At 38.4% G+C, this 28,000-nt stretch overlaps 1 protein-coding gene across 1 annotated transcript; it reads right to left on the bottom strand.

Moving 5' to 3' along the window:
• Positions 1–170: 170 nt before the first annotated feature.
• tacr3a (tachykinin receptor 3a) lies at positions 171–25,149 on the bottom strand. Its single transcript, XM_006787168.2, has 5 exons — positions 24,593–25,149; positions 21,330–21,527; positions 20,409–20,559; positions 5,022–5,218; positions 171–2,795 (listed from the first exon to the last, which is right to left on the bottom strand). The coding sequence occupies exons 1-5, from the start codon at positions 24,958–24,960 to the stop codon at positions 2,462–2,464; spliced, it is 1,248 nt and encodes a 415-aa protein (XP_006787231.2). The 5' UTR covers positions 24,961–25,149; the 3' UTR covers positions 171–2,461.
• Between the last annotated feature and the right edge of the window lie 2,851 nt (positions 25,150–28,000).

The raw sequence follows: 28,000 nt of genomic DNA, 5'->3' as shown, positions 1-28,000 counted from the left end.
CCTTGAGAGATAGAAGGCAGATGAGTACCTGGCACTGAACCCCCTTTTCCCCCACTGTAATAAATTTGTCTGGTTTATAAAACACTTCTATATAACAAGACAAAGGACACAACACACACTTGCTTTTTATTAAAGTTTAATTTAATGTTAAAATCTGTAACATTGTGCTGTCAATTTTTCCTTTCATAGTGACTGATCTTTGCACTGGATTTCACCATCAGACAGAAGCTGCTAAACCACAAAATAGATGTGAATTATTGTTTAGTAGCTGCAGGCACCAAAACTGACATAATGACAGAGAGCAGAATTAAGGTCTGTGCTGTGCAGCGATTATGTCTGCAGAGAGTAATGTTTAGCATTACACATGCATTCATCAAATATAGTTTGACGTGTTTTTTAAATCTCTGATTGCCAGCAAGTACATTGTTTCTCGTTCATTTTTTTGTGCTAAGGTGGTAGCTCACTTCTCAAAATTGAGTAAGCTAATTTTTTTTACAAAAGGACATGTATAAATTATTGAAACACTCGGACTTACGTCGACACAGAAATTCATCACAATAATGAAAAGATTACGCAAGATGAGTAATAAAGCGCAAACAATCTTGTAACTGCAAAATCAAATGTTGCAATGTACTGTATGTGGCAAAGCAAACTGCACAAAACATTATTCTTGGATGCAGCACAGTAATAATCTTTTGTATAAATGAACAGTAATACTGAAAAGATTTCTGGCTATCTTTTGTATTGTTTTTTTTTTACATTTAACACACTTCTTTTTAAAAATTGCAATAAGTCACAGCTACATTTCATCATAAGCATATTCTGTCACTTGTAAACACTCATAATGCAACGAAGAAGACCAATATACAATAAAGCTACAAGCAAATATATTAGTACTCACCACTGCAGAGCAATGAGAAATCTTTTGGAGACCTTTATATAAGAAATGTGATATCGAATTAGAAAGTTATTCATTCTCATATTAACAAATTACTTGACATTTACCAGGAATAATAATTAAGTGTTTAAAGTATAGTATACTGCTTTTACACCAAGAAGAAAGAAAGAGACCCATGCTGAAAGAAACTTTAAAGACACAACAAACAATTTAGTCACCGCTGAACAGAGAGAGGCACACACTGTGCTGTACATTCAAACAAACACATTATTTACACATAGAAACAGCAAAATGCTTTGATTAATACGTCCAAATATTTAACCAACCTCAATAAAAATGTTTGGACAACTTAAAAATGCAAAACACTAAAATGCACAGCATATATGTTTTCACATTCTTTGAAAATACTTTCATGAGTCTATTAACATTCAAATCTCTTTAGGATAATTAAGGACATTTGTGTTGTGTTTGTATGGCTGTACCTTATGGTTGATTTACAAAAAAATAAGTTTTTTTTTTTCTTTTCTATACTATGTGACAGCTAAATGTCTGTTGGCTATGTGTTAATCAACACGGGATATAAATGACAAAATACCAAAACTGTATTTAGCTTTAATCACAAAATCGTTTTTTTTATTCCAAAGCTCGGTATGTTCAATAGGAAACCAAAACTATGATTATGCTTGATTACCAAAACAAGTGACAAATCTAATCTCTTAACAGCAAAATCTATGAATAGACCAAAAATATTAAATTTTCATGTCTGAGACTTGATGAATGCTGAGTCAGTGAGGATCTGCCACAGTATGCTTCCACTGTAAACTGTAAATGCAACAAACCAGAGGTTGTCGTACTGCCTTGATGTTCACACAAGCAACAATTTCCATGCAACACAGGGAAACAGCGTTAAAACAGCAGTGGCACCGGTAGCGGAACAATGCTATCCTTATATATTGCACGTCACCATGCAACTTCCTGTATTGTTTTCCTTTCACTTGAGTGAAAAATATAAATAAAACAATGACGCCCTAGCTCCTAGATGGCTAGTTTGCATTCAGTAAGCTCATTGAGCTGCCTGTTTATTGACATGGTGGAAATGAACTGGATTTCTCTTCTGGCTTATTGTAGGTCACCAGGAAACAGTTGCATAACCAAGAGTTACACACAGAGCCATGTAGTGCTAGAAAGAATTCAATCAGCAGCTGTTCTGCTGGTGACTGTCTGCAGCCACTCATCATTTGTGTCACATGAAGTTCACAGCTGTTATGGGCTGAAATAAAAAACAGGCTTTTGATCTGATCTCCATCAGAACTGAATAATTTTATCATCAACTGAATGAGCTGTAGGACAGATGGCTGTTTAAATGCTTCTTACAGTGTTTTTGTATCAAAGGGTGAACTTGAATGAACAAGAGTTAAACTTTTTGCTCTCAGTATTTCTATTTCTAAGCTAACCAAGCACCGTGCACACTTTTTTGTACACCTGCGGTGTAATAATGCATGCGTATAAAGCTTTACACATGGAAATGTTTTGTGGTACACACACATCTGGAAATGCTCATGTTCAAGGGAATTCTTCAGGCTGAGCGCTGGGAGCGCTTCCATTATGCGTTTTCACAGCGGTGTCGCTGCAACCAGCAATCTCTGTGTGCCGAGAAGTGACGTAGCTTCTCTTCCTACCAGGCAGGGAATGCTTCCTTCCGGTGCCACCTACAGCGCTGCCATCACCTTCAGCAGGGTCATAAACTACCACCATGGTGTTATCCATCCGTGTCAGTGTGTACATACTGCTCTGGCGTGTTTGGGTTAGCCGCGTAGAGCGTAGTTCCAGCTCGTCGTAGCTGGACACCTTAATAAAAGGGCACCACCGAAATGCTTGCTTGAAGCCTGCTCGAAACCTGTTGTAGTGAGAGAAAAACACATGACAAAAAAATGAGTTCATTTGTCATTTAATTGCCCTTTATTTCTGTTAAATCTTGCATAATTTCTTCTAATTGAAAAAGTGAACCTGAAACCTTTATATAGACAACCAGTAACTTTGATCTAAATGTGCAGTTAGTGGGTTAGTGTGTGTGGAAATGCAATATTATTTAGGAGGTAAGCAAAAAAAAGACTGTGTCTGAGATTTTGGTAGTGCATAGTTTTCTGAAATCTGCAATAAACCAAACTTCAGTTGCTTGACTGATTTCATAGGATGGCATCCACTTCTACATTTATAAACACACCAGGAGCAGTATGTCAGATTTCTGAATGTGCATTTTCTGAGGTCTAGAAAAGCAAAAATCCATCGCCCGCCTTTCTTTGGCATTAGGATATATTCTGACAACTAGCTACTGTGTAGCTAGCTCTTGTTTATGAGGGACTAAGCTAATGGCTCTTTTCTCTAACAGAGGAAATTTCCTCTCATAAGAAGCAAGTGGTCCCCTCCTTGGCTTGTAAATGAACCACCCTATGAGGTGAGGAAGGCATATAGCAAACTGCTTTCTGTATCACTTGGTTATTGTTGTTCTCATAAGCCAATTTGTGTCTCTGTGTTTTGAATGTTCTATTCTCAGTGGTGGCAGGCTGGTCTGTAATGCATGAAGGAAATTGTTTTTCTGCATAGTGAGGTGCAGAACAGCTGGCTCTGTATCATCCACTCATCCATCCATCTGGAGAATGCTATCACTCTCTGAAGACTAAGTCACCAAAACCTTTAATAGAAATGCCTTTTTGGTCTATTTTTCATTTTTGAATTCATCTTTGGCAGAGTGGTGGCACCGTTGAGACAACTGTTTCTGTTTCTGGCACTGGAAAGTATCTCCACTTTCGACTGGGAGAAACTAGTATCAGCATCAGTATATGTGCTGTGCAGATTTAAATACCCTGTCATTTGAGTGGTAGGGATTGTGGAGACAGCTGCTCCAAAGAGCCTCTGAGAAAACTGCCAAGAAGGTGATTTTTCTCCTTGGTGAAGAGAGTAATGAGGCCACTGAATTTGTACCTGAGAACTATAACTGTCCCAAGCCTGGACTGAGTGGTGGTAACACAAACATCCTCTAGCCCAACCCTCAGGTACCTAATGACCTATCACTTGCCGAAGCTACTCTTGAGGCCTGTGGCCACGACTCAATGTGGCCACAAGTGGATCATGGTCATCAGTGATGAGAAGATCCGACAAACACATCATCACCCACCAATCTACACTGATGAGTTGCTTGCCCCAAGTTATGTGTCTAGAATGCCAAGGCTCACACTGGGTAAATGCAGGACAAGGTTGTCTGAGAGGCCAGTCAGTGTTGAAGCACCTTAGGACAGTGTCTGCAGTTGGCTTAAGATTCAAGGGCAATTCTGATGAGTTTCAAGACACATATCACGCTCTGTATCTTATTGACACAGGGTCATGTCTTCATTTTCACCTTTGCCTTTAGTGGGAAGTGAAGTGGTGTCTGTCATTATTAGTAGGGATGCTAGATGTGAAGCTGCAATGTAGTTGTCTGTTCTGCATTGTTGACCAGGTGTGGCTAGGATAGCAAATGTTATTTTGGAGGTAGCATTCCCCCAGGCAACTACTGGCAATAGTATTGCAACTGATATATTACTACTGAAACACAGCTACTTGAGTTAGCTAACAGTTAAGCATTAGCTAACTTATTTATGATAAGTAGCTTCTGATACTTCTTGGATAGAGAAGCTTACATTGCATAGCTAACATTAGATAACACTGTAGGACTTCCTAGTCATCATACAAATGCAGGGAATGACAATCCCTTAACTGCTTTCATCTCAATATAAACAACAATCATTATGGGCGCTGGTTTAGCTCAGTCGGATGAGCAGGTGACCATATGCCGCGTGCCTTAAAGCGGCCACCCCGAGTTTGAGTCTGACCCGTGGCCTCTTGCTGCATGCCTTCCCCTCTGTCTTTCCCTCCGCTTTCGTGTCAGTCTTCGCTGTGTCTATCCAATAAAGCCAATAAAGTTAAAATGCCAAAAAATATATTGAAAAATCAAATCATTATGTAACACAGGTGTAAAAGCCCTTCAGTGAATTCCCTCATGCATCAGGTGCCTTTGCAAAATTAGTTGCACACTTGTTGTCTCGTTAAGTAGCAATGCTAAATTAGCAACACTGTTGTTACCCACCTGCTGTTGAGGCAGCAGTAGATGATGGGGTTGTACATGGTGGAACTCATTGCAAGCCACATGATCGACAGGTATACCTGCTGGATGTACTTCCATTTGCTCAGAAACTTGTTGAGACCTGTTGCAATGAAGTAAACATGGTATGGCAGCCAGCAGAGGGCAAACGTCACCACTACAACAATCATCATCTTAACCACCTGAAACAGAGAGAGTGCAAAATGATGAAAAGCATAGATGAATGACAATCATTTGAAAGAAGAATACGGTGCACATAGCTTCCAGTCCAAAAGCAGGTAAATTATACTTTTATTACTGTAATGCTGTAATAGGAAAGCAGGATAGCATGTTCCAGTTTTACTGATTTGATATCAATTCCACATCTGAATAATGTAATGTAATTCAGAATTTTTTCAACTGAAACATTTTATAAAATCATTTTGAATTTAATGACATCTGAAGAAAATCTGGAGAAATCTGTCATGAAGATCATTACATGGACTCAGGAACACTGTCTGTGAGCACAGTTCACAGATTAGCCATACATGAACATGATTCAGAAATGCTGTCATCTTCTCTGGACCAAAGCTCATTGAAAATGGACTAAGGGAAAATAGAAACTGTTCTGTGGTCAAAGAAATCATAATTTTCTTCTTCTTCTTTTTTGGAAAATAGACTCTGCATCCTCCAGACTAAAAACAAGAGACTCGTTATGACCATTCAGTTCAAAAGTTGTAATGGGATTGACGGCTTAATAGGCACCATCAATGCTGAGAGGCAGTGTTGGTCAAGTTACTTGAAAAAAGTAATCAGTAATTAATTACTGATTACTTCCCCAAAAAAGTAATTAATTACTTAGTTACTTAGTTACTTAGTTACTTTTTAAAAACATGATTTACAACCTGAATAGGTGATAAAGCGATAGATCTTTCAGCCCAATTCTACTTTTTCTACATAATCCACCATACAAAATGTAATAAAATGGAAAAGTCTCTTTTTAAAACTTGTTTTGTTAGTTTTAATCTTTTAACTTTATGCATGAAGCAAAATTTTAATTACATGCACCATTCTCTGACTGGAAGAAATTAGTTTAACATTTAAACCTATGTTCTGCACAATTCAGCACATAATATATATATATATATATATATATATATATATATATATATATATATTTGTGTTTACACTCACTCTTTCAGATGCAAATAAAACACAGCAGAAAATAAATAAAGTCAAAGACTAGCGGTCCTTTTGCTCTATTTTCACTTGTAAAGCAGGAGTAGAGTAGGCGGAGGTTTATCCTGGTACAGGTGTGCCGCAGCGGTCAGTGGAAGGATACCGCAGTTTCTCTGTGAGTTTCTCATTATGTCGTAGCTACTCGGTGCTTGCTTGGAAGTTTAGGGGTTTTTTTTCGCTGTAAAAAGAAGTTTTCTTCCCACGCACAGCGGACACTAATGTTTTTGTCACTTTTTACGGAATCAAACTCAAAGTAAGGTCAGTACTTCCACGCTTTAAACGCTGCACGCTCATACTCTCTCCGCACTCGATATATTATCCATTGTTGATCTGCACACAGCTGTTGTCACGAACATCACACTCGCTTACGTCACTGTCATAAGACATTCTCGCAAGAAAATCACGGTTTTAGTAACACAGTAACGCAGCGTTCCTACGGGAAAGTAACGGTAATCTAATTACCGTTTTTGCAATAGTAATCCCTTACTTTACTCGTTACTTGAAAAAAGTAATCGGATTACAGTAACGCGTATCTCTGCTGAGAGGTATTTATAGGTTTCAGAATAACATGTGCTTTTTTCTAGGGAAGAAATTGGCAAAAAAGACCTTTCAAATCCATATAGTACATCTATAACAGCACAACTTCATAGAAGAACAGTCCAGGTGCTGAACTGCCTTGCCTGCAGTTCAGTTCTTTCACAAACTGAAAACATTTGGAGCATCACAAAAATTTAAACAAATGAGAAAGAATACCCAGGACCACTGAGCATCTAGGATTCTGTATCAGTCAAGTGTTTTACCATGTTTATATTTCCCCCAGCATTCCAGTTTTTCTTTTCTCTTTTATCCATCTCTGTTTTGTTGATGTGTTACTTCCCTTGCCTTCCTTGTTTCTGCTTCCTGTTTTATTTTGGTAATTGCGCTTCTTTGTGTGTTTGTCCTGTCTTTTTTCCAGATAACTTCAGATCATTGAGCTATTGTTTTTGTTTTGTTTTTTCATTTTGCCTACAGCTTGGATATGAATGCACTGTTTTATCTTTTGTAAGTTTATTAAATTCCCTTTGTTAACTGCATGCCTTTCCACTTTTGCGACATTCTGCATTTGGAACAATTTAAGAATTGAATCAAACCATATCAATATGCCAATTTTAAACACGCTACATTTATTGAAAAATAAAGGTTAATAAAAATCACGTCAGAAGAAAACCTACTTTTTTGCCTGACTGATGGCAGTTCAGGCAATTCTGAACTGCAGTGGATTGTATCTGGGTGGTTACCAGGAACAAAATCTCCAATACTTTATGTTTTTTCAGAGAGAGGTTAGAGAGGCACCATGAGCAGAAAGCTTTGCAGATACAAAACAGACATGCCTGAGTCGTCGCCCTGAAATCTAAACAAAGTCTTGGAACCCTTTGTTTTGAGTATATGTTTTAAAAAGAAGTTTATGGCATAATACAAGCTATGCGGTAAACTTCACTAGATGGCTGCTGAACAGGGTTGAAACACTTAGTTGCTGTTTTGTTTAATGACAGTGTCTACATTAAATGAAGGATGATACCCAAAAGATATAATACAACTTAAACAAGTCAAGGAACGCCTTATGTGTGTAAATATAAATGTTTCCATTTCATGTAAAATGATCTGGAGCGAAAGAATCCTCCAGCGGTGTAATTTATGGGGAAAAGCTGGGGGGAAGGTTTTGACTCCAAAGTTTATTTTAAACTAGATTATTTGTAGGACCTCTCTACATTTATAAAAGGCTGGACATTTTGTTTGTGTGCCACAGAGCCTTGAAAGGATGACAGAAGATAAAAGAGTGAGACACAGTGGCAACCATTGCTTGTATCCATTTTGATTTTGAAGGTGTTAACTGATGGTAACTACTGCCATTTATATCTTATGGTCTATGCTGTTATTTATTTATTATTCATGTGCTTGTCCATCTTTTAGTTGTTTTTGACTTTCTCGCATTGCGTATGGAGCCAGTTTTCAAACCTATTTTCTTCCTTTAAAGATCTTTAAAACATACAGTCTTTTAGAATCATTGTCAATCTCTCTGTGTTTACCAGCATGTCTTCTGCCCCTCATCTCGAACTGGTTTGAGTTGGCAGATGGGTGCCCCTTCCTGAGCCTGATTTTGTCAGAGATTTCTTCCTGTTAAAAGGAAGTTTTGTCACTGTCTCCAACTTCTTGCTCACAGGAGGTCATGTGATCGTTGAGGTTTTCCCTGTATCATTTTAGGATCTTTACTTTACAATATAAAACATTAATTATATATATGAAGTAATTCACTTGAACTCAATTGAGCTGAATTGAAATGCTTTCAGTGAACACTACAGGACCAGCTGTTAAAAATCTTGTTGCACTTTTTGATTTCTTGCAAATATACCTTGGAAGGCAAAGCCAAACAGGTACTTCCTCTTCAGGCTAAACATGTTCATAACTTAACAGAACGACAGACACATTTGCTAAATTCTCTTAGGATTTTGTTTAAATGGTCCATATTTGGACGGCCAGAAAACATAATCACACGAACTTAAATATTTACTTTAAGAAGTATGCTTTACATATAATAATGAACTATTATGTTAACAAACATAATATTAAAGGGGGAACAGAATATAAAGCATTTCTTTGAAGATTATGTATCTGTATTTACATTGGGCAACAAACAAAAGTACAAAAAAGCACCTTTTTGGTAAATGAGTATAGGACAGAGTTTGTTTTTCAAGCTTTTACAGTAAAATGTAGTCCACAGTGGTCAACATTTTGTGTGCAGTAAAAATAACCCACAGTCCCTTCCTTATGCAACTATGGTCCATAAACAATATTAAAAATGATATTCTGTGATGCACAAGAGACTGAAACAAATAATGGCTAGAGTGCAAAAGGTTTATTTCTACATACTCTACCTTGGGTGTTTTGGAGGTTATTGAAAGGAAAGAGAATATATGGGGACAAAGGGCTTATTCTGTCTAGCAGTGTACTCAAATGAGCTTTGAATTCAAAGTGACATCAGACAATATTAGAATGAAAAATTGAGGACAAACAGGGGCTCATACCTAAAATCATATGCTTTGTAACAGTCATGTTAAATTTAAGTGAAACCCAGCGAAAACAATAAGTAAGATGTAACAACAATTATTTAAAACCGAGCTCACAGTATTGGCAGTAGTTTAGCACCAGGCTACTTATGAAGGCAGCAACTGCAAGAGTAAAGAGGAAGTATTCAGTCTAATATTCAAGCAAGTGATTTGGCAAGAGTGGGAAGGAAAAACTCCCTTTTAACTGAAAGGAACTTCTGGCAGAACCAGGATCAGGGAGGAGCATTTGGGGTGAGGGGAGGAAGACAAGACACATTTTCCTAAAGAAAAAAGGATTTCAGTCTAATACCAGTATTAAAAAAAAGTCATCTAAAACACACACACACACACACACACACACACACACACACACACACACACACCATAAACAACAACAAAAAACAAACAAACACACTTAGGATTATGAGAAATTAGAGGCAGTAGTTCCATATTATTGTGTTTTACGTGCCTGGTTTGATCCCAGGAGGAGACACAAATCCATCTGCATTGGAGGCCTACACTACGAAGCAGCATTTCATCTTATCCAGGTGACTTTGGGATTTGGGATTCCTCACCATGTACATGGATATGTAATTTATGCGTGGAACAGGTTAAGTTCCAGATTAAAGATATTTTTTAACCCTACAAAAAAAAGAAAGAAAGAAAAAAATACAGTTTTGTTATTTTACTGTACAAGCAGTGACATTCATCTATTTGTACTTGTGGACTGTGTATCGCAGGTAGACTAAGCCTTTGAATTCTGTCTTTGTATTTATTCTTTACTCGCTCTCAGATCATTAAATAGTAGTATAAGTAACCTTAAATTTTTGTCCCCCCAGCCTCTGCTTTTTGCTGTCCTGGCTCAACACTGAGGCGTGCCCAAGCCACCTGAGAGACATGATCTCTCTTTAAATATTTTTATTGTGAAGCACAAATAACAATCACAAATTGTCCCATAGACTAACATTGCTTCCTTTTTACAGTTTTGACATAAAAGAAAGGGGGGGGGGGGGGGGGGGGGGAAACAAAGCGAACAACAACAAAACAAACAAACAAAGAAAAAAACCCCTCCTCCCTACTATCCCAGAGTGCTATCAGCTTATTTTAAGCAATGGTGAAGTCTACATAATAACATTTGTTCATAATTTCCAGGTGCTCAATGAGCGGCCTCCAAATCTGATCGAAGTCCTCCAGTTTGTCATTTATAATGTAGCGGATCCTTTCCAGATGAAGAGTATCTGTCAATACTGAAATCGAGGCTTTCAAGGAGGGCACTTCTTTTCCCTTCCATAGGAGGAGAATCAGTCTCTTTGCACACATCAGGCTATAGGACAGGAGGGGAATCTGTGTGCTCTTAAGTTTTTTAGATTGTCCCGATAGTCCAATAAGAATCAAAATGGGGTCAGTGCACATCAAAAAGTTTGGAAAAAAAAAGAAAAAACTGAAGCCCAAAAACTTTGTAATTTGGTACACATTACAAAACTGTGAAGCAGATCAGCTTCTGCACATTGACATTTATCACAGATGGTGTCTTGGAAATGCCTGAATGGGTCATTCTATACAGATGCCTAAACCACCTGAAATGACTACTTTTGATCCGGAAGAGCGGCTGCTCTTCTCTGCTCCTTAGTGACTGAGCCTCACCTTATCTCTCAGGGTGAGAACAGACACTCTTGGAAGGAATCTCATTTCCGCCACTTGTATCTGTGATTTCATTCTTTATATCACTATCCACAGCTTATGGCTGCACATCAGCCAGTAAATTGACAGCTTTGCCTTCATGCTCTACTCTTCGGTCACCGTGACAAACAAGTCACTGAGGTGCATGTTGTCCATGACCTGCTCAACACTTTCCCCACTTGTGATCAAGGCTCCTAAATACTTGAACTCCTCTGGACATCAGCATATATATGTATTATATATATATATATATGTATATATATATATATATATATATATATATATATATATATATATATATATAGGCAGATGACAAAACACAAGAAAAATCTAAGGAAAATTATAATATAATTTAATCAGTGTCTAAAATTTGGATTCAACATATTTTCTCTGGTTTATCTTGAGAAAAGATACTAAATACTTTTGAGACAGCTACAAAAGACTGTCTGACACCTGCAGTTACTATCCTGTACGGCCCTTTTGTCTGAAGAGGCCAGTGCAACACTCAAGTCATCAAATCCTCATATCAGAACCATGATTGGTTATTTGATGCTGGCTTCAAAAGCCCCCTCACTGTGCTAATGAAGAAAATCAAGCTGCATGTTGCACACGTTTGATAACGGGAAGACTGCATTTTAACCCATATCTTGATTTTTTTACTAACGCGATTCAATAGCATTTTCTTCTAAAACGAACCAAAACTGCCAATTATTGCTAACAGGAGCTAGCCTCCGCTGGACAAAAATACATTTCTTTTTAATCATAGTTAAAACTTTTTGTCCAGTGATTTTCCCAACTTAACCTAACCTAACCTCAGTAAAATGCTATTCTAGATTATTTCCAAGCACACTAAGAGTGCAGAGTAGTACTCCTCTATATTGAAATGAATCCACTGAGGTGGTTTCAACATTTACCTCGGATGCCTCCTAGGCAATGTGCTTTAGTCTAACTGAAGGAGGCCCTGGGGCAGACATGAGTGGGCATGGAGTGGTTATATCTGTTGGTTGGTTTGGGAATATCTCAGATTTCCCAGGAACACCAGAGTAGGTTGTTGCAAGGCACACGCAGATGAGCAGCAGTAGACGAATATCTGGATGGATGTAAAAGGAACCCAGTGTGTTCAAATATGACACTAAAGCCTTCTGACCAAACATGTGTTTGTCTAAGAGTAGAATCTCAAGTGTTTGTATTCAGTATTACATCTTAAAAACATTGTGTTAGTCAAGCCTAAATTGGCGTACAGTAGCATGCCTGTGTAACCTTTAAGCTATTTTATATCAAGACATGTAAAAAGGAGGACTAAATGAAAGTGGTCCTTTCTCACTGTATATTACATTACATGCTGTATTGCAGGGGTGTACTTGGTGCCCTGTTGGTGTGAAGCTTGTAGAGGAAGAAAAGCACAAAAATATGTTGCTTGCAATGTGGAAATCAGCCTGAGGAGTGGGAATCAAATGTAGCACATAGTCCAGCATCAACATTAAATTCATATATATTTATATCACATATATAGGTTATATACATAATTTAACTGCAAAAACAAAATTAAGCCAAAGTGAACACACTAACTGAACCTTTCTTTAAAAATCTCCATCACCACGATATTTCACATCTAAATAAAATGAAAAGTGGGAAATGTGAAAACAAAAATGGGACATTTTGATTTAATGCTTAGTTCCTTTTGAAAAAAACAAAAAGTAATAAAGCTAGTGAGATGTGAATAATTTAGAGTTAGACCATAAACCACCAAAACAGTCTTGGGGTTTGCCCTAACACTGGACTTCATTAAGCTAGTAAATAACCACACATTACTGAGTATGAAACTAAAATGAGTTATGCTTCGTGTGGAACAGATATCCCCAAATATTGTGTTTGAATAAAACACAATATTGATTAACTGATTAAGCAACAGAGAAACTCATTCAATAAAATGAAAAAATGAACGAGAAAACTTCTCGGTTCGAGCCCCGGCTCGGACAGTCTCGGTTGTTGTGTCCTTGGGCAAGACACTTCACCTGCCGCCTACTGGTGATGGCCAGAGGGGCCGATGGCACGATATGGCAGCCTTGCTTCTGTCAGTCTGCCCCAGGGCAGCTGTGGCTACAACCGTAGCTTGCCTCCACCACCAATAGTGGAATTGTAAAGCGCTTTGAGGACCCCGAAAAGCGCTATATAAATGCAATCCATCATTATTATTATTATTATAGATAAAAGAAAGGGAGACTCAAGATACCACAGGGTCTAAGTAGAAATCTACCCATGATTTGTGCCTGCAGTGAGGGCTTCAGCTGGAGTCCTTGTCAAGGTGTGAGGCAGATATTTAATTGCTGTTTTGATCAGTCACTGGCGAGAAGAAAGAGTGTGACACACCTTAAGGTCAGCATGCACTCAAAAAAGAAATAAAAAAACAAAGCAGCAAAGTTATATGGTATTATTAATGACCTTTAATAAAGCTTTTGTAGCATAACCCTCCACACTGACTGATGCTTGTATGACTGTCTCTCTCAGGCCGTGGATGAATCCAGATGGGATTAAAACATTTCATTATTGCTGATGTTAGTGTTACACTTGCACATGATACAGGTTAACACTACTGTACTGACAGTGTTGGGAAGGTTACTTTTAAAATGTATTCCACTACAGATTACAGAATACATGCCCCAAAATGTATTTTGTAACGTATTCCATTACGTTACTCAATGAGAGTAACGTATTCTGAATACTTTGGATTACTTAATATATTATCATGCTGTTTACAACTACATGAATGTACTATTGCTGTGTGATTTATTACCGAACCGTAGTAAAGGGACCTCTGACTAATACAGTGGGTTCTGTGTCGGGCTTGTAGACACTTGTAAAAATAGCTTTACTTTGTTGTCTGGGTCAACTTTGCTAGCGAGAGACAGAGAGAGGCGTTGAAAGGCTGCTCCAACTTGAACTTATTCTTGAACTTGAGCAGTCTTGTAAAAGCTGAGGAGTTGACAGCAATGAGCAAGATGCAGCAGCTGCGTTGTTGTCTGTATGGTGCTATAACACCCTGCTGTTTGTGAAATTATAATGAAAAGGGAATCTATGTTCATGGATGTGAACCGTTACCGGGTTTTTATGTCATCCATCCATCCATCCATTCGCTTCCGCTTATCCTTTTCAGGGTCGCGGGGGGCGCTGGAGCCTATCCCAGCTGTCATAGGGCGAGAGGCGGGGTACACCCTGGACAGGTCGCCAGTCTGTCGCAGGGCCAACACACTTTTTTATGTCAATGAATATAAATTTACAAGTAATATATGTAAGTAATAAGATTTTTTTTTCTGAGTAAGGAGGAAAGTGTTACCAATAACAACAAGGAAAATAAAGTGGTTTTTTTTTTATTTTCTGAGATAAGCTACTACACATAGTTCCTGTGGTAGTTTACTTAATCAGTTTCATCCAGATTCAGTGAAACGTCTCGGACAAAACAGGGAAAAGACATAAATGCATACGTTATGATCTTTGTAGTAAGATGTCACTATAATTTCTTTTTGCACTGAAACATTCTCTCAGATTAAGCCTGATTAATTGTAAGATTACATTAAATCTGCAGACTGTATAACAAACAAACTAAATAAATTCAATCTGTGTTGTTGGTTTATGAGCAAAATGACAGAAACGTGGTTACAGGCTTGCAACTTCCCAGTCGCACAGTAGACCAGCCCTGACACATACTTTTTTCACTCTAAATTACAAAAATATTAAGGGCTGTAAATTGGCTTGAATTTTTTCCCTGGCCTGTCTGAAAATAACGTTTTAAATTTGTATTTCCCCCTTCATGATTTATTTCTTTTTTTCTTTTCTTTTTTTTCATATTTGTCACACCTACATGTTTCAGATCACCAAATAAAATTTGGTATTACAGACGTTAAGTTAACCCAAGAAAATGCAAAAGGTACTTTGTAAATGATGATTTATTTTTTCTTACTAAGGAAAAAAGTAAGAAAAAAAAGTATGTGACGAAATTAATTGACCTCTGTTATTAAATCATGAATTAACTGTGATTAACAACATTATTTTGGAAAGTTGAGTTCACTTTCACTAGCCAGGCTCAGGCCAGACCTGTTGATTTAAGAAATCACTTAATTAGATGCAGTCTAACAAAGTGAAATAGGCTAAATGCAATAAGCTGCCAAGCTTTGCACAGTCATTTATAAGGTTTAAGGGGCAAATACTTTTTCATACAGGAAGGTTTTAACAAATGAAATTATCATTTATTAAAAATCGATTTTATATTTACTCTAGTTATCTTTGACTATAGTTAGAATTCTGACACACTTAAATGTGACAAATATGCAAAAAAAAAAAGAGAAATCAACAATTTCTCACACTACTGTATGTCACACTGCTACATCAACAGCTTCAATTTGCATGTTTCACTGTGGTCAAAGTGAGCTGATATGACTGAAAAGCTCTGACAACAGGATGTTTTCACTTGCTCGTTCATCTAAGAAGTTAAAGGGACATTTATTTGGTGTAACATTTAGAAAAAAGCTTTTATTTTATTTTACTTATCATAACATAACTTGTTATGTCGAATCAGTTACATATTATTTAACCTCAGTCTCCACTTACACAACTGTAACTGTACAGACAGCAGTTTGCAGACTAATGACTTTGATCTGAAATAAGAGCAGTGCAAATAACATAAGTTCATTTTTTACACTGTATTCATCCTGGGTCTGTTTTCATTTATTATTTCATTTTTAAATTCCAACAATTAAGTAAAATTGTATTCTTGGATGTCTCTATTTATTACATATTTATTACACAAGCTTAAGTCGAGCTAAGTTGTGCTTGATGTTTCCTTACACATAAAACAATCCCAGTTTCTTTCTCACAGTGACGGCACAGTTGATTATTTTAACACTAGCTTTGGTCCAGCACGACGGCCATGTGGCAGACGACGCAGAGGGCATCAATCAGAAAAAGAAAGTTAAGAAAGTGATTCCAGAAAATATTGAACTGATTCTACCTGATGTTTTTGTATTTGCTTAAATTTTTTAGCACATTTACAGAGCTAATCATGTTTATTGTGCAGTGAACTGACTGCAAAGCTCATGGTCAGCATGCTTAAAAAAAGTTAAACTCATAGACAATGCGTACTGACAAGCCTTTCCACTGTGAACCCATTAAATTTAATTTGCTCAGAATTAATAAGTAAAACTAAACTGGGACACAGCTAATGAACCATAGCTTTGTTCACTAATACCATGAAGAGCTGAAAGCAATTTAAGGTCAACTTGGGGTTTAGTTTCCTTTCAAATGGGCTCACAATGCACAGTTTGACATCTTCTATGCACATTGTTTATAACACTTTCATAAAGGAGACACAATCCTTTAAAACATGAAAAAAACATGAAGTCATTTTAGGAACAGGAACCCTGACACCATCTGCATTTACTTACTCAAATGAGTTATAGTTATAGTGTCTATTTTGCTGTAGACACAACAATATTTCCATCAGATTCATTTACATTTCTGTGCCAGTCACCAAGCTGATTTCTTTTTTATGAGTTTTCAAATTGATTCGGCTCACTGAGCTGAATATATATATTTATTTATTTAGTATGTTTTGCCTGGAGTACCATAAAAACATTAGCTTGTAAGCCTGGGGCTGTTCTCTCCTTTGTGTAACCTATTCTGACCAGAGACTCAGAGCACTGTACTCTCAACCTGCATGACATTCATGTGCTCAGATAAACACACTGTACCATGTAAGCCAGCAATGGGAACAGAACAGTGCTTCATCAATTACAAAAAACTAAAAAAATTGAATGGTAAAATTAAGATTTAAACAATTCTGCTCTAAAACAAGTGAACAAAATATATGTCTTGGGTCAAATCTGAATATGTCTATGCACAAAACCCCAAACAGACATATATGACATCTCTCTCTCTCTCTCTCTCTCTCCATATATATATATATATATATATGGACCTTACATCTCCTCCAGTGATTTCCAATCTATCCAATATATTTACCTTTCTTAGTGTTGTCTGAGAAAGGTAAATATATTTTGTTCTTTCATAGATATAATTTTGCTGGCACCATGAAGACACCGTGAAAGGCATTGATAACAGATCATGCCTGTTAGCAAATAGACATTTTATTTGAAGAAGAATTAAATATTTTTGACGAAATTAGAAAAAGGTCCAAAGCTAAACCAAAGCATAATCAGTGTGCAGCAGCATTAGCTAGATAATAGTTGTGGGTGAGCCAACAATGGTTGCTTTTTTAAAATGCCTTTGTAGTGGGGCGTGGTCTGCGGTGCCGCTGCAGGGAAGGCGGACGCACCTGAGGGACATCCCCAATTGTCGCATAAAATGGAAACTGGGTCCTGTCGTTAAATTGTTGTTGTTGGTGTTTGGCTGGCGCCTGGACATCGACACTGCCGCCACCCCCACCGACATTCCCCAACAGTGTAGGAGAGGGGGCCAGCAGAGTGGGGCCAGCCAGGACGCAGCCTGCCTCTGCGCCCGTACCAACTTCTCGGGTGGGAGCACCTGGAGCCTTGGGGGTGCCTGCACCCGCCCCAGCTCCCTGGAGGAGTGCCGCAGAGGAACCATTGTGTCCTCAACCTGTGCAGCCAGAGCTGGAGGTGGAGGATGAGGCACGCAAGCGACCTCACCAGCCGGAGGTGGAGGATGAGGCGAACGGGGGACCAGCTCGGCCTGAGCCCAGAGGTCCGGGTGGCGAAGGGACTGGCCGTGTACAGCAGTGCCACCGGTTACAGCGGTGCCACCGGTTACAGCGGTGCCACCCGGTACAGCGGTGCCACCCAGTACAGCAGCGTCCTCACTGGAGTCTGTTGCGCCTGCAGGACATGCCAAGCTGGAGACCGAGGTCAAAGTGTGCGGGAGTCCTGCCAAGCCCAAGGTTGGCATGCTTTTTGATCAGGCCTCTGATGGAAGAGGCCGGATCAAACAGCATGTTTGTGTGGTCCTGCGTGCCGGCTGCCTGCCGAGTTGCCAGGCCTCACAGCAACGACTGCTGCGCTGTCCTGAATTGCCACATGTGTGTCCCCCGGCCCAGCTCCAGGGCCACCGCTGCACCCCCTCAAAGTACAGCCAATTCAAACTTATTGAAGTGGGACTAGGGCAGACTAGCAGATATTTAAAAAAAACAAAAAAACCCATAGAACAGGGGTCAGCAACCTTTAACACCGAAAGAGCCATTTGGACCTGGTTTCACGCAAAAGAAAACACTGGGAGCTGCAAATACTTTTTGACATCTAAAATCAAGATAACACTGTATATATTGTTTTTTACCTTTATGCTTTGTGTAAACAACTAAGGTGTGTTGCTTATGAAATCCATGAAGTGCTACAGAGAAAATTACATTTTATTTATGTAATTAACACATTTTGAACTCTTAAAGAAAAATAACAAAAGGAAAGACACCCAGCTGAACTAAAATGATCCATGTAGCAAACAAAAACTGTTGTGAGCCGCCACCCATATATCGCCTTTGGGCTTTTGGAGCCTTGACCTGAAAAATTATTGGAAAAAAAGCACTGTGCTGCTAAAAAAAAAAAAAAAAAAGTAAAGTGAAGTAAAATAGATATTTGCAAAATTCTGTCTAAATATGTATTTTACCAGGTTAATGTGTGTGGCGGGGCGTGGTCTGCAGTGTTAATGCAGGGGAGGCGGACGCACCTCGCCGCCTTTATGTCTGTGCTATGTATGCTGTTGTTGGTATGTGTCAGGCTGTGAGCTGAAAAGCTACAGCCGGCTGTATGCATACAGCAACCGTGTGTGAAAAGTGGTCAATAAAGAGATGCTGAAAAGCATGTTCATGCAAACATGCAACATGCAACATGCAACATGCGTCGGGTCTGCTGTGGTATGTTTACAATGGGACTTCTGCTCCTGAACCTCTGCGCACAGCGTCTGCAAATCAGGGCTGTACAAAGTCACTTTCATCTTTACGCAGGACTGTAAGCTGTCATCTGTGAGGCGTGAGCGGTGTTTGTAACATAGTTCACGGAGGAGAATAGCTGCTGACATAATGTGGATCCGAAGATCCATAATTGGCCTACCTGGGGTTGAAAGTCTCGATAAATGCACGACGTTTCGTTTCGGCGGGTACACCGGCTTCCGCGAGTGTGACGCTTATTTTGAGCGATGAAAAAATAATAAAATATAATTTTATTTTTATATTTCAATATCACAATAATCTTCCAATTTAGAAGTACAAGTTTAAAAAAAAAAAGAACTAACATAAATAAAATACACTTCAGCTAAATACTTCTAATTTATTTTCCCAAACCACGAGGAGCCGCACTATAACGACTAAAGAGCCGCAGGTTGCCGACCCCTGCCATAGAACTATGAAACGTATACGTAGTCCAAGTTTAAATTACATTAAGGTACAATTTCCAGTAATATTTATTTTATAAATAACTGAATATATCCATATGGATACACGCATTTGATATACAAATATGGGTCTATGTGGGTCCTTCTAACCTGGCTGTAATCTGTACTTTAAAAATATTATGACACACCTAATTTATCAAAATCACCTCTACAGCAGTTTGAAGATCTGCTTTGTGTTATTTTATCTCTCTCTCTCTTTTCATTTTGTGTGCTTTTTTTTCAGTATTTTAGGCATTTGAAGTGAATGATGTTTTCAAAATTAATACCCACTGGTTGGTTGGACAGTCACTGGAGCTACAGTCATTAGAAGAAAAGTGCTACATCAATAGCCTTACAGCAGTAACCCATTATTTTTGACAGCAGGCAGCAGAACAAGCTACCTTTGAAATATGGTGTGTTTTAACAACAGCTGCATTGTCACAACTTTAAATCTTCTAATGGAGACTACAAGGTTAAAATTATTTGTCATCCACTTCCACTGGATGTTTATTCCAAGGCAACGCTACACTAACCACGGCATGTCCAGAAGTACACAAAAAAATATATATAGAGAGAAAATAATTAAGTTTGGTGGCAGTCTGAGAGTCTTCCCCTCATTCAACAATAAACGTTTCATCCACATTGACTATATCATTAAAAAAACAAAAGTTTAAATGCAAATCCTAAATGTATGTGCACTGCTGCATAATTCCTCTGCCTTGGTGCATGCTGAAATGGTTTCTAGCTTGAGCAAAGTAAAGACAAATATATGCAGCATGGTTTGCTGTCCTTATCCTGGCTTACTTTAGGTTATAAAACTGAAGCAAGATGAAAGTACTCTGAAGCTTCAGGATTCTCAGTGGCAGAAAATACTTATTCCCATTTCTCTGCCTTTAAGCATTCAACAATTATCACATTCACAGTTGTAAATTGGGTTCCCATAGGTCATATCTTGATTTTTCAGATGCTGGTGTATTATTTCCCCTGTAAGCCCGCTTACCTTCCTTTTGGCCTGGAGCTGTCCATGATAGTTATCAGACGAATCTCCAGGGATCTCCCCACCCCATAGTGTCAGCCCCACTATGGTGTAAGTAATGCCCATCACCACTAAGGGCAGCAAGTACACCAGGACTGTTACTATGATATGATACCTAAGAAGAAAGTATAAAAATTGTCAAAGAAGTGGGAACATTTCGAAAATAATCATATATAACTCACACATACTATATGTTTCATGTTGTATAAACATGTCCACCTCTGTGCTCTTAGTTCCTGTTGCAACTGATAAATGTAACATTCTGGGAACACTTGCACTATAATTCCAAATGACTGCATTTGGTGCTACCTTCCAGAAAAATTAACAAAAGACAATAAATTAACTATTAAAATAGTTTTGGTGTGTTTACTATATTTTATATTTTTTGAATGTTTCTCTATTCTTATTTACCTCTGAAAAAAAAAACATAGTTTCTCTGGAATGCTATTTTTTACTCTCATAATGCTAATGAATACGACAGTAAACACTGCAATATTTCATATTTTGCCATTTTTCTGATGACAATAGCACAAGTTTTCACCAGATGTAGTCATAGGGTTTATGTTTTCCAAATACTTGCAATGTCTTTACCTTTTAAACAAAACTACCACTGTGCAACTATATACTTACAAAAATTCAATCATTATGTTGTAAAATCGCTATTTTTTGCTGAGCTTAGCACACATAATGCTCAAATGGGAACACTACCCTGTAGTGTTTCCAACAATACTGCTCTGCTCTACTTTGTTTAAATGTACTGAGTGATGTTTAAAATGAAGGATGGGATTTATTACTTTATTTCATCTTGCTTGTATTATTTGTATAAGTACATCCAACGCATTCAAACATCAGACATAGCAGAAAAAACTGATAAATCTTTCTCACATGAAGGAGTCATCCTTCCTGTTGGGCCAGGCCACATAGCAGACAGTCCTTTGGGGTGTGCTTCGGATGGTTTGGATGGTTGAGAAGTAGCAGAGGGGGAAAGCCAAAACTATAGCTAGACTCCAGATACAAACAATAACCCCTGTGGTGACCTTCGCTGACAGTCGAGGCTTAAGAGGATGGATGATGGCCATGTACCTACAGCAAAGAGGTTAAAAAGAGAATTCTGTGTTTCTATTCAATTGCTGACGTACATGTCAGAGTTAACACACCCTTAATGTTATTATTTTTTCTTTATTGCAGTTACTTTTTACAGATCGTAACATCTCAAAAATTGTCTTCAAATCAGTGGTCGTTATACACTCTGAAGTTGTTTCATGTCAAGGATTTTAAGAGGACTCAAGAGGCGAACATGAAACAATATTTCACAGTTCAAAAGTAATTATTTGAGAAAGTGTGAAATTTAAAAGATAGCATCAAGTCTATTTGCTGTATGCAATAAAGAAACAAAATATCTTACCTAAGCATTTAACATTAACAGGCTGCTAGAATATAAAGTGTCATTTTAAAGTGGAAAATGTCACTAATGCACAAGTGGAATTGACTGAATCGCCCATTAATTCAACTTATGATTCAACGACATTTTCAACATTAAAAATATACCTCATTTTCTACAAGGCAGTCTTGTATAAGTCCAATTACATGGGGGCGTTTGAATTTCGGGGAAGCTGATGGATGATTCATTCCTAAAAAGCTGTGATGAGATTTTGTTTGACTGACACAGTGAAACACTGACAGGAGATTACCATCTTCATGAACTCAGGATGTTACATGATTTTCAATAGGCGATCACAGGGGCTTAGAGCTGCTAGTTCAATCTTCATAGGATGGTAAAAAAATAAAAAATAGGCCTTGTCCTTTCACCCCAGTGACCACAACCCTCTCGGGGATAACAGCAAATTCACCAGTAATTGTTTGGAACTTATTGCTTCTCACTGGACCTTGTTAAATGTGGAATCAGGTATGTGCCAGAGCACAATGTCAGCTGATGGAATGGACTTGCAGGCACTGAGCAAACATGAAAAACCTAAATAAAATAACACAAGTGTACACCTTTTTGATATCTATCGAAGAACATTTAGGGAGACAACAGAACTGGGTGTGACTAGGAAGCCTGTCATGCCTGAAGCTACACAGGACAGCTTTTGGAAAGCATATTGTTTTGAAGCTATGTCACAACGGTGTTTTATTACCAAGTAAACATTCACTCAATCACCAGCATGTGCTTAACTAGCAGAGATTACCTCAGATGAAGCGTCCAGACCAAAAATAATGTACAAAGGTAGATTGCAAGTGCTCTCTCAAAAGTCCTCAAGGGAAAGAAAAATGTTTAATCAGTCTGCAAACCTCACTTTAGAGTATCATAAAGGAATCATTAATTGTTATTTGTACTTAATGCTTACTAGCCATGGTTTTCTATTCATTCTTTTCTTTATATTGTTATCATTTGAACAGCATTGCATTTTCTTTAGTAAAAGCTATGTTAAGTGTTCCCAATTAAAGCTATTTAAGCAAAGAAAATTTAATTGTACATAAGCTTTTAAGAAATTAATTTCTGTTACAATATTGACCTCCAAAATATAATTAAATAATTATATGAGGTATAAAAAATTGTTTAAAAAAATGACCACAGGGACATTGTAAAATCTTCAGTGGTGTTACCTTTCACACAGAAACCTGTTTTTTTTTTCTTTCCACTGCTAAGGAAACACACTTGGCAGCTGAGAGACTCAGCAGGAAGGACAAATTCACAGATGATCACGAACTGTGGCCTCATGCCATTTCAAGACATCAGAGCGGAGACAGCACCATACTGGGGTTACGAAAAGCATGACCGGAGGTTACATCTACATCATCTAGGTCATGCCGATGTTCTCTTTCTCTGTACACAGATGAAAAATTGAATGGACATTGTGGACCAAAAATACAAAGGCATGTAAGTTGCTGTAGAGAGAAGCCAAAATGAGCACGGCCTGAGGAATTACATTGTTCCATTTGAGCGACAAGAAGAAGCACTGGAGGAAGAAAACACCTCAAACAATAACACAACGCACTGTGACATGTGAACGCTGGCTGTAGACACACACTGCACTTGCTTGCAGCTTTCACATGATTTTGTCTTTTCATTATGTTCAGCCTGTGGCTACTTCTTTCATCAGTTTAATCCCTTTATTCAAACATTATGATGTATGATGGTCCACTGATCCGTTTCAAAGCCCTGGTGATAGTGTTGACTGCATCCTCACATTAATGGAAAGCACAAGGGTTGTCAAAGAGAAAGACTGAAAACGAAGCAACGGAGAAAAAAAAAGGAAAAAAAGGAAAAGATGTGCATGTGACAGAAAGCAAGAGAGCCAGAGCGTGTAGGAGGAAAGGGCGATCTTTTCTAGGGTGTTGGCATACACAGCGTCATTCACTGCAGCACAGACTCTGTCCAAAACAACTGTTTTAGTCTGATTCACTTGCATTGAAATGTAAAACTAAATCTATGAAACAGGCCCAAGGTGTATGAGATGGCAGTCACCCTCCTGAGGAACTGCCTTTCCAATACAATTATGCAAATCACGACCTGACTACTCCATTGGGAATTGGGGAAAAAACAAACAAAAAAAAAACATGTAACAGCAGGGACAGAGAGTGGGAACAAAAAAGGACAAAGACGAAGTTGATAACAGAGGCATCAGACTAAACTGGTGAGGACTCCAAATGAGTTTCTGTAAGGGAACAAGTTAATACATTAATTTGTCTTGCCAAACGCAGTTTGACTTGAAGCAAGATATTACACTGATTTTAATTCACATTCCCACAAGTGCTGCTTGAACCCAGGGTTGAAATAAAATGATCCAGATTAAAATGTCAAGGTTATCTATGAAAGTACTCTGGTGTGTCTTCTAATATTCTATTTTTCTGATTATTAGTTGCCTTTAAGACTGTGCACATAAGTGGGATATATTCCCATTGCTGAATGAAGGGTCTGATCTCTAGTGTTTGTATAACATCCTCACACTGAGTGATTATTTATTCCAATATTGAAAAAAAAAATGAAATAAACTGATTAAAGGCTGTTGTTAAACCTAAAATAAGACCTTAATCAATTTACCTGGTGACCACTAAAAAACGAATTGGTGTATGAGGTGCATGTGGAGCAACAGAACATTATCTGTTTAACTTTTTTTTTTTTTACTGCATTTTATAAAACCCACCTGTCCACAGCTATTGCCGTCATTGAGTAGATGCTTGCAAATACAGATGTGACTGGAAAGAAATTGTGGAATTTGCAGTAGGCTTCGCCGAAGTACCACTCCCCGTGAGCGGCATAGATAAAGTTTATTGAAGTATTGAAAGCAGCCATTGACGCATCCGAAAACGCCAGGTTTAGCAGAAAGTAGTTTGTCACTGTCCTCATGCGCTTGTGCGCAAGAATGATCCATATCACAATTAGGTTTCCAAACACCGCCACCGCCAGCACGAAGCTGTAGGCAACAGACCAGAGAGCGATGCGCCATGGCGGCTGGACGAACTGGTTGGTGTGGTTCGTCGTTATGTTGGATCCGTTATATGAAGCCGCCATCCTCTTCTCCTTTTCCCCTGATGTTGTAAAGGTTTCAGTTGTTTCGCCAATATGTTCTAGGCGCACAGCTGGATTGGCAAGAAGGATTTGCTTACATGCGCCATAGCGCGCAACTTAAACACCTCTAAAAAGATCCCCGTTTCTTTGATCCGACATGCACGTCTCTGCACACAACTAATACGCAGTGAAACTGTGTGTGGAACAAGTAAATCCCAGTGTTTGATTGTGCCTATGAATGCGCAGCCTCTCCTCCAGCAGCAGGACGCCGTGCGCGCTCAGTGACTCACAAATGGCACAAAGTGAAAAAAGATTGATTGATTCTAGTGGCGGCTGTTTTACACTTCATGAATAATGCTCTCTCTCGCTCTCTCTCTCTCTCTCTCTCCCCCCCTCTCTCTCTCTGCGGTGTAGAATCAGTCCGTGTTTAGCACCTTTATCTACACTGACCCGTCAGATGATGTTGTTTGCAGTATTTCCAACGAAGCCACAAACAGGATATTACATTTCATTCATTCAGTCTTTCTCTCTAACACTTGTTGTTCCAACTATGTCAATGAATTCATCAGTGCCATTTCCTGCTGTTGGGTTCTCCAGATATATTAAATTTTGTGCTGCTGCTTATTATTATTATTATTATTATTATTATTATTAAGTTGTACTGGAGAGAAAGTGAAAGTGTGCAGTGTCCTGTGTCACCTTTACTTTTGGTATAGCTGTGATTTTTCTCATTTCTCCTTTTCCTGTCAGACCCATGCAGCATTTACAACTGACAGGCTGAAGTTCCCTCCAGACATCCAACAGCTCACATCACTTTTTTCCCCATACAGTGCTATACAAACCTCTATCAAGGCTGCATTTACATGTTTTATACAGCTAATAAAATCCAATTGAGTTCAGCGAAGCTTTCTGACAGACAATAACATGCACTCACCAGTACAACTTGTTTGACATGGTTTGAGCTTTGTGACATGTTTTCATGCTGGAAGCTGCCATCAGAAGATGGGCACAGTGTCAGTCTGAAAAAAATCCCTTATGTAATGGCAACAGCAACAATCATCAACAACAATTGTGGTGTTAAACAATGCTTGGATGTGAAAGTGTGCCAAGAAAATATCCCCACACTATTACACCAGCAGCTTGAACCAGTGATAGAAGGCAGGATGGAACCATGCGCTCAGGATGTTTATGCCAAATTTTGACCATACTATCTGTAGTTCGCAGCAGAAAACAGCCCTCCTTAGACCAGGAAACATATTTCCAGTGTTTGATTGTTCAGTTTTGGTGAGCCTGTTATAATTGCAGCCTCATTTTCCTGTTCTTAGCTGACAGGAGTGACACCCAGTGTGGTCTTCTGCTGCTGCAGTCCATCGTTTTCAATGTTTAACACATTGAAAGATGCTCTTCTCCATACCTTGGCTGTACAAAGTGATGATTTGAGTTAGTGTTGCCTTCCTCTAAGCTTAAAGCAGTCTTGCTATTCTCCTCTGACATCAGCCATCAACAAGGTATTTTCTCCCAGGCAACTGCCACTCACCGGGTGTTTTCTGTTTTTCAGACTATTCCCTGCAAACCCTAGAGATAGCTGTGTGAGAAAATCCCAGCAGATCTGTAGTTTCTGAGATACTCAGACACACTGCACTGGCACCAACGCTCACGCCACTTTCAAAGTCTCTTAAATCACCTTTTTTCTTAATTCTGATTCGAACATTGGTAGGTTGTCTTGACCATGCCTAAGTATATGTGAGTTACTGCCATGTGATTTGCTGACTAGATATTTGCATCAGTGAGCAGTTGATGAATAAAGTAGCTGGTGAGTGTATCCCACTGTACTGTGACAGCTGCTCAGTGTCATTTTTCCTCATTGAAACAATACATCCCCAGGTATGGTTCCACAGTCTAGTAGGTCTTCCTCAAACTAAAACTTTTAACTCAGTTCAATATGTGCATTCAAACAAAAGAAAAAAAAAAGCTTTGTTTTGAATTCTGACTCAGCAGAACATTTAATGCTGCATTTAAATGTGAGAGGACGTTTATTAGACATTTTCACACTGCTAGGCACAATTACACTGCAGTGACTGCAGCCTGCATCTCCTGGGCTGTGTCATATCAAACTAAGACAATGTTTCCTGACACAAAGACATTGTTTGCAGCTTCTGAAATTCATCTTAATTATACTGTTTACCAAGAGATGCAGGTGCATAAAAAGATGCAAATAGTTACAAACAAGCACTACACCTGTCACCTATTGTTACCCTGCAATCTGAAGCATAATGGTTTTATTCTCACTGTTAGCATAATACATTGTAATGGCTATAGAGTAAGAAACTGTGCAGAAGTAAATAAATGGTTTTGTGGTGCAGGAACAAAACCTAAATTACCAGTAATTTTAAAAAAAAGTCAATACATTTGCAAAGTGTTCAAATGATTGATGATGTAGTCGATAAGACAAGAAATGTTATGTATATGGAAGGATTTACATAAGTATTTTGTTCTGCTTTGCAATCCTGCATATTAATGTCGGTTAAAATGAATATCAGAACCCTTATTGTATATTATATCAGCATAATGTATACTGTGTGTATACATATTATTAAAGCAGGATAAGATTTCCATTCATATCTGTCAGCAAACATAGTTTCTTAACAGCAACATCAATGTTGGAAAAAAACAACAACTTCTTTTGTATGTGACGCATACCAACTTGAAGTTGACTCCTGTCTGTTTTCCCCTTGGATCGCGTTGAGAACAGCTGTGTAATGAGCCACCATGGACTTATTGTTTGGCCACTGCTTCTTTGCTGTGTTGTTGTTGTAAAGCTTGATAGGCTTGATTGTCATTGGGAAGCTCCATTTTCTGACTTAACGTGTCATTTGTTTAGCTATTTAGATAACAGTACCTTTTACAAACATGCCAGGACAGCTGATGTGTAGCTCTTTTCACTGCTGGTGCTGTGGTGTTTCAAACTGGGGTTAGAGCTCGGGGCTATTTGGTTTGATCAGTTCAAAATGTAACCATGGACAGCAATTTATTTGCTAATGAA

This window comes from Neolamprologus brichardi, chromosome 6, assembly GCF_056152115.1.
Source record: "Neolamprologus brichardi isolate AB-2024 chromosome 6, ASM5615211v1, whole genome shotgun sequence".
Classification (NCBI taxonomy): domain Eukaryota; kingdom Metazoa; phylum Chordata; class Actinopteri; order Cichliformes; family Cichlidae; genus Neolamprologus; species Neolamprologus brichardi.
The sequence above is the reverse complement of the archived record's forward strand: the minus strand, read 5'-3'. Positions and strand labels throughout refer to the sequence as shown.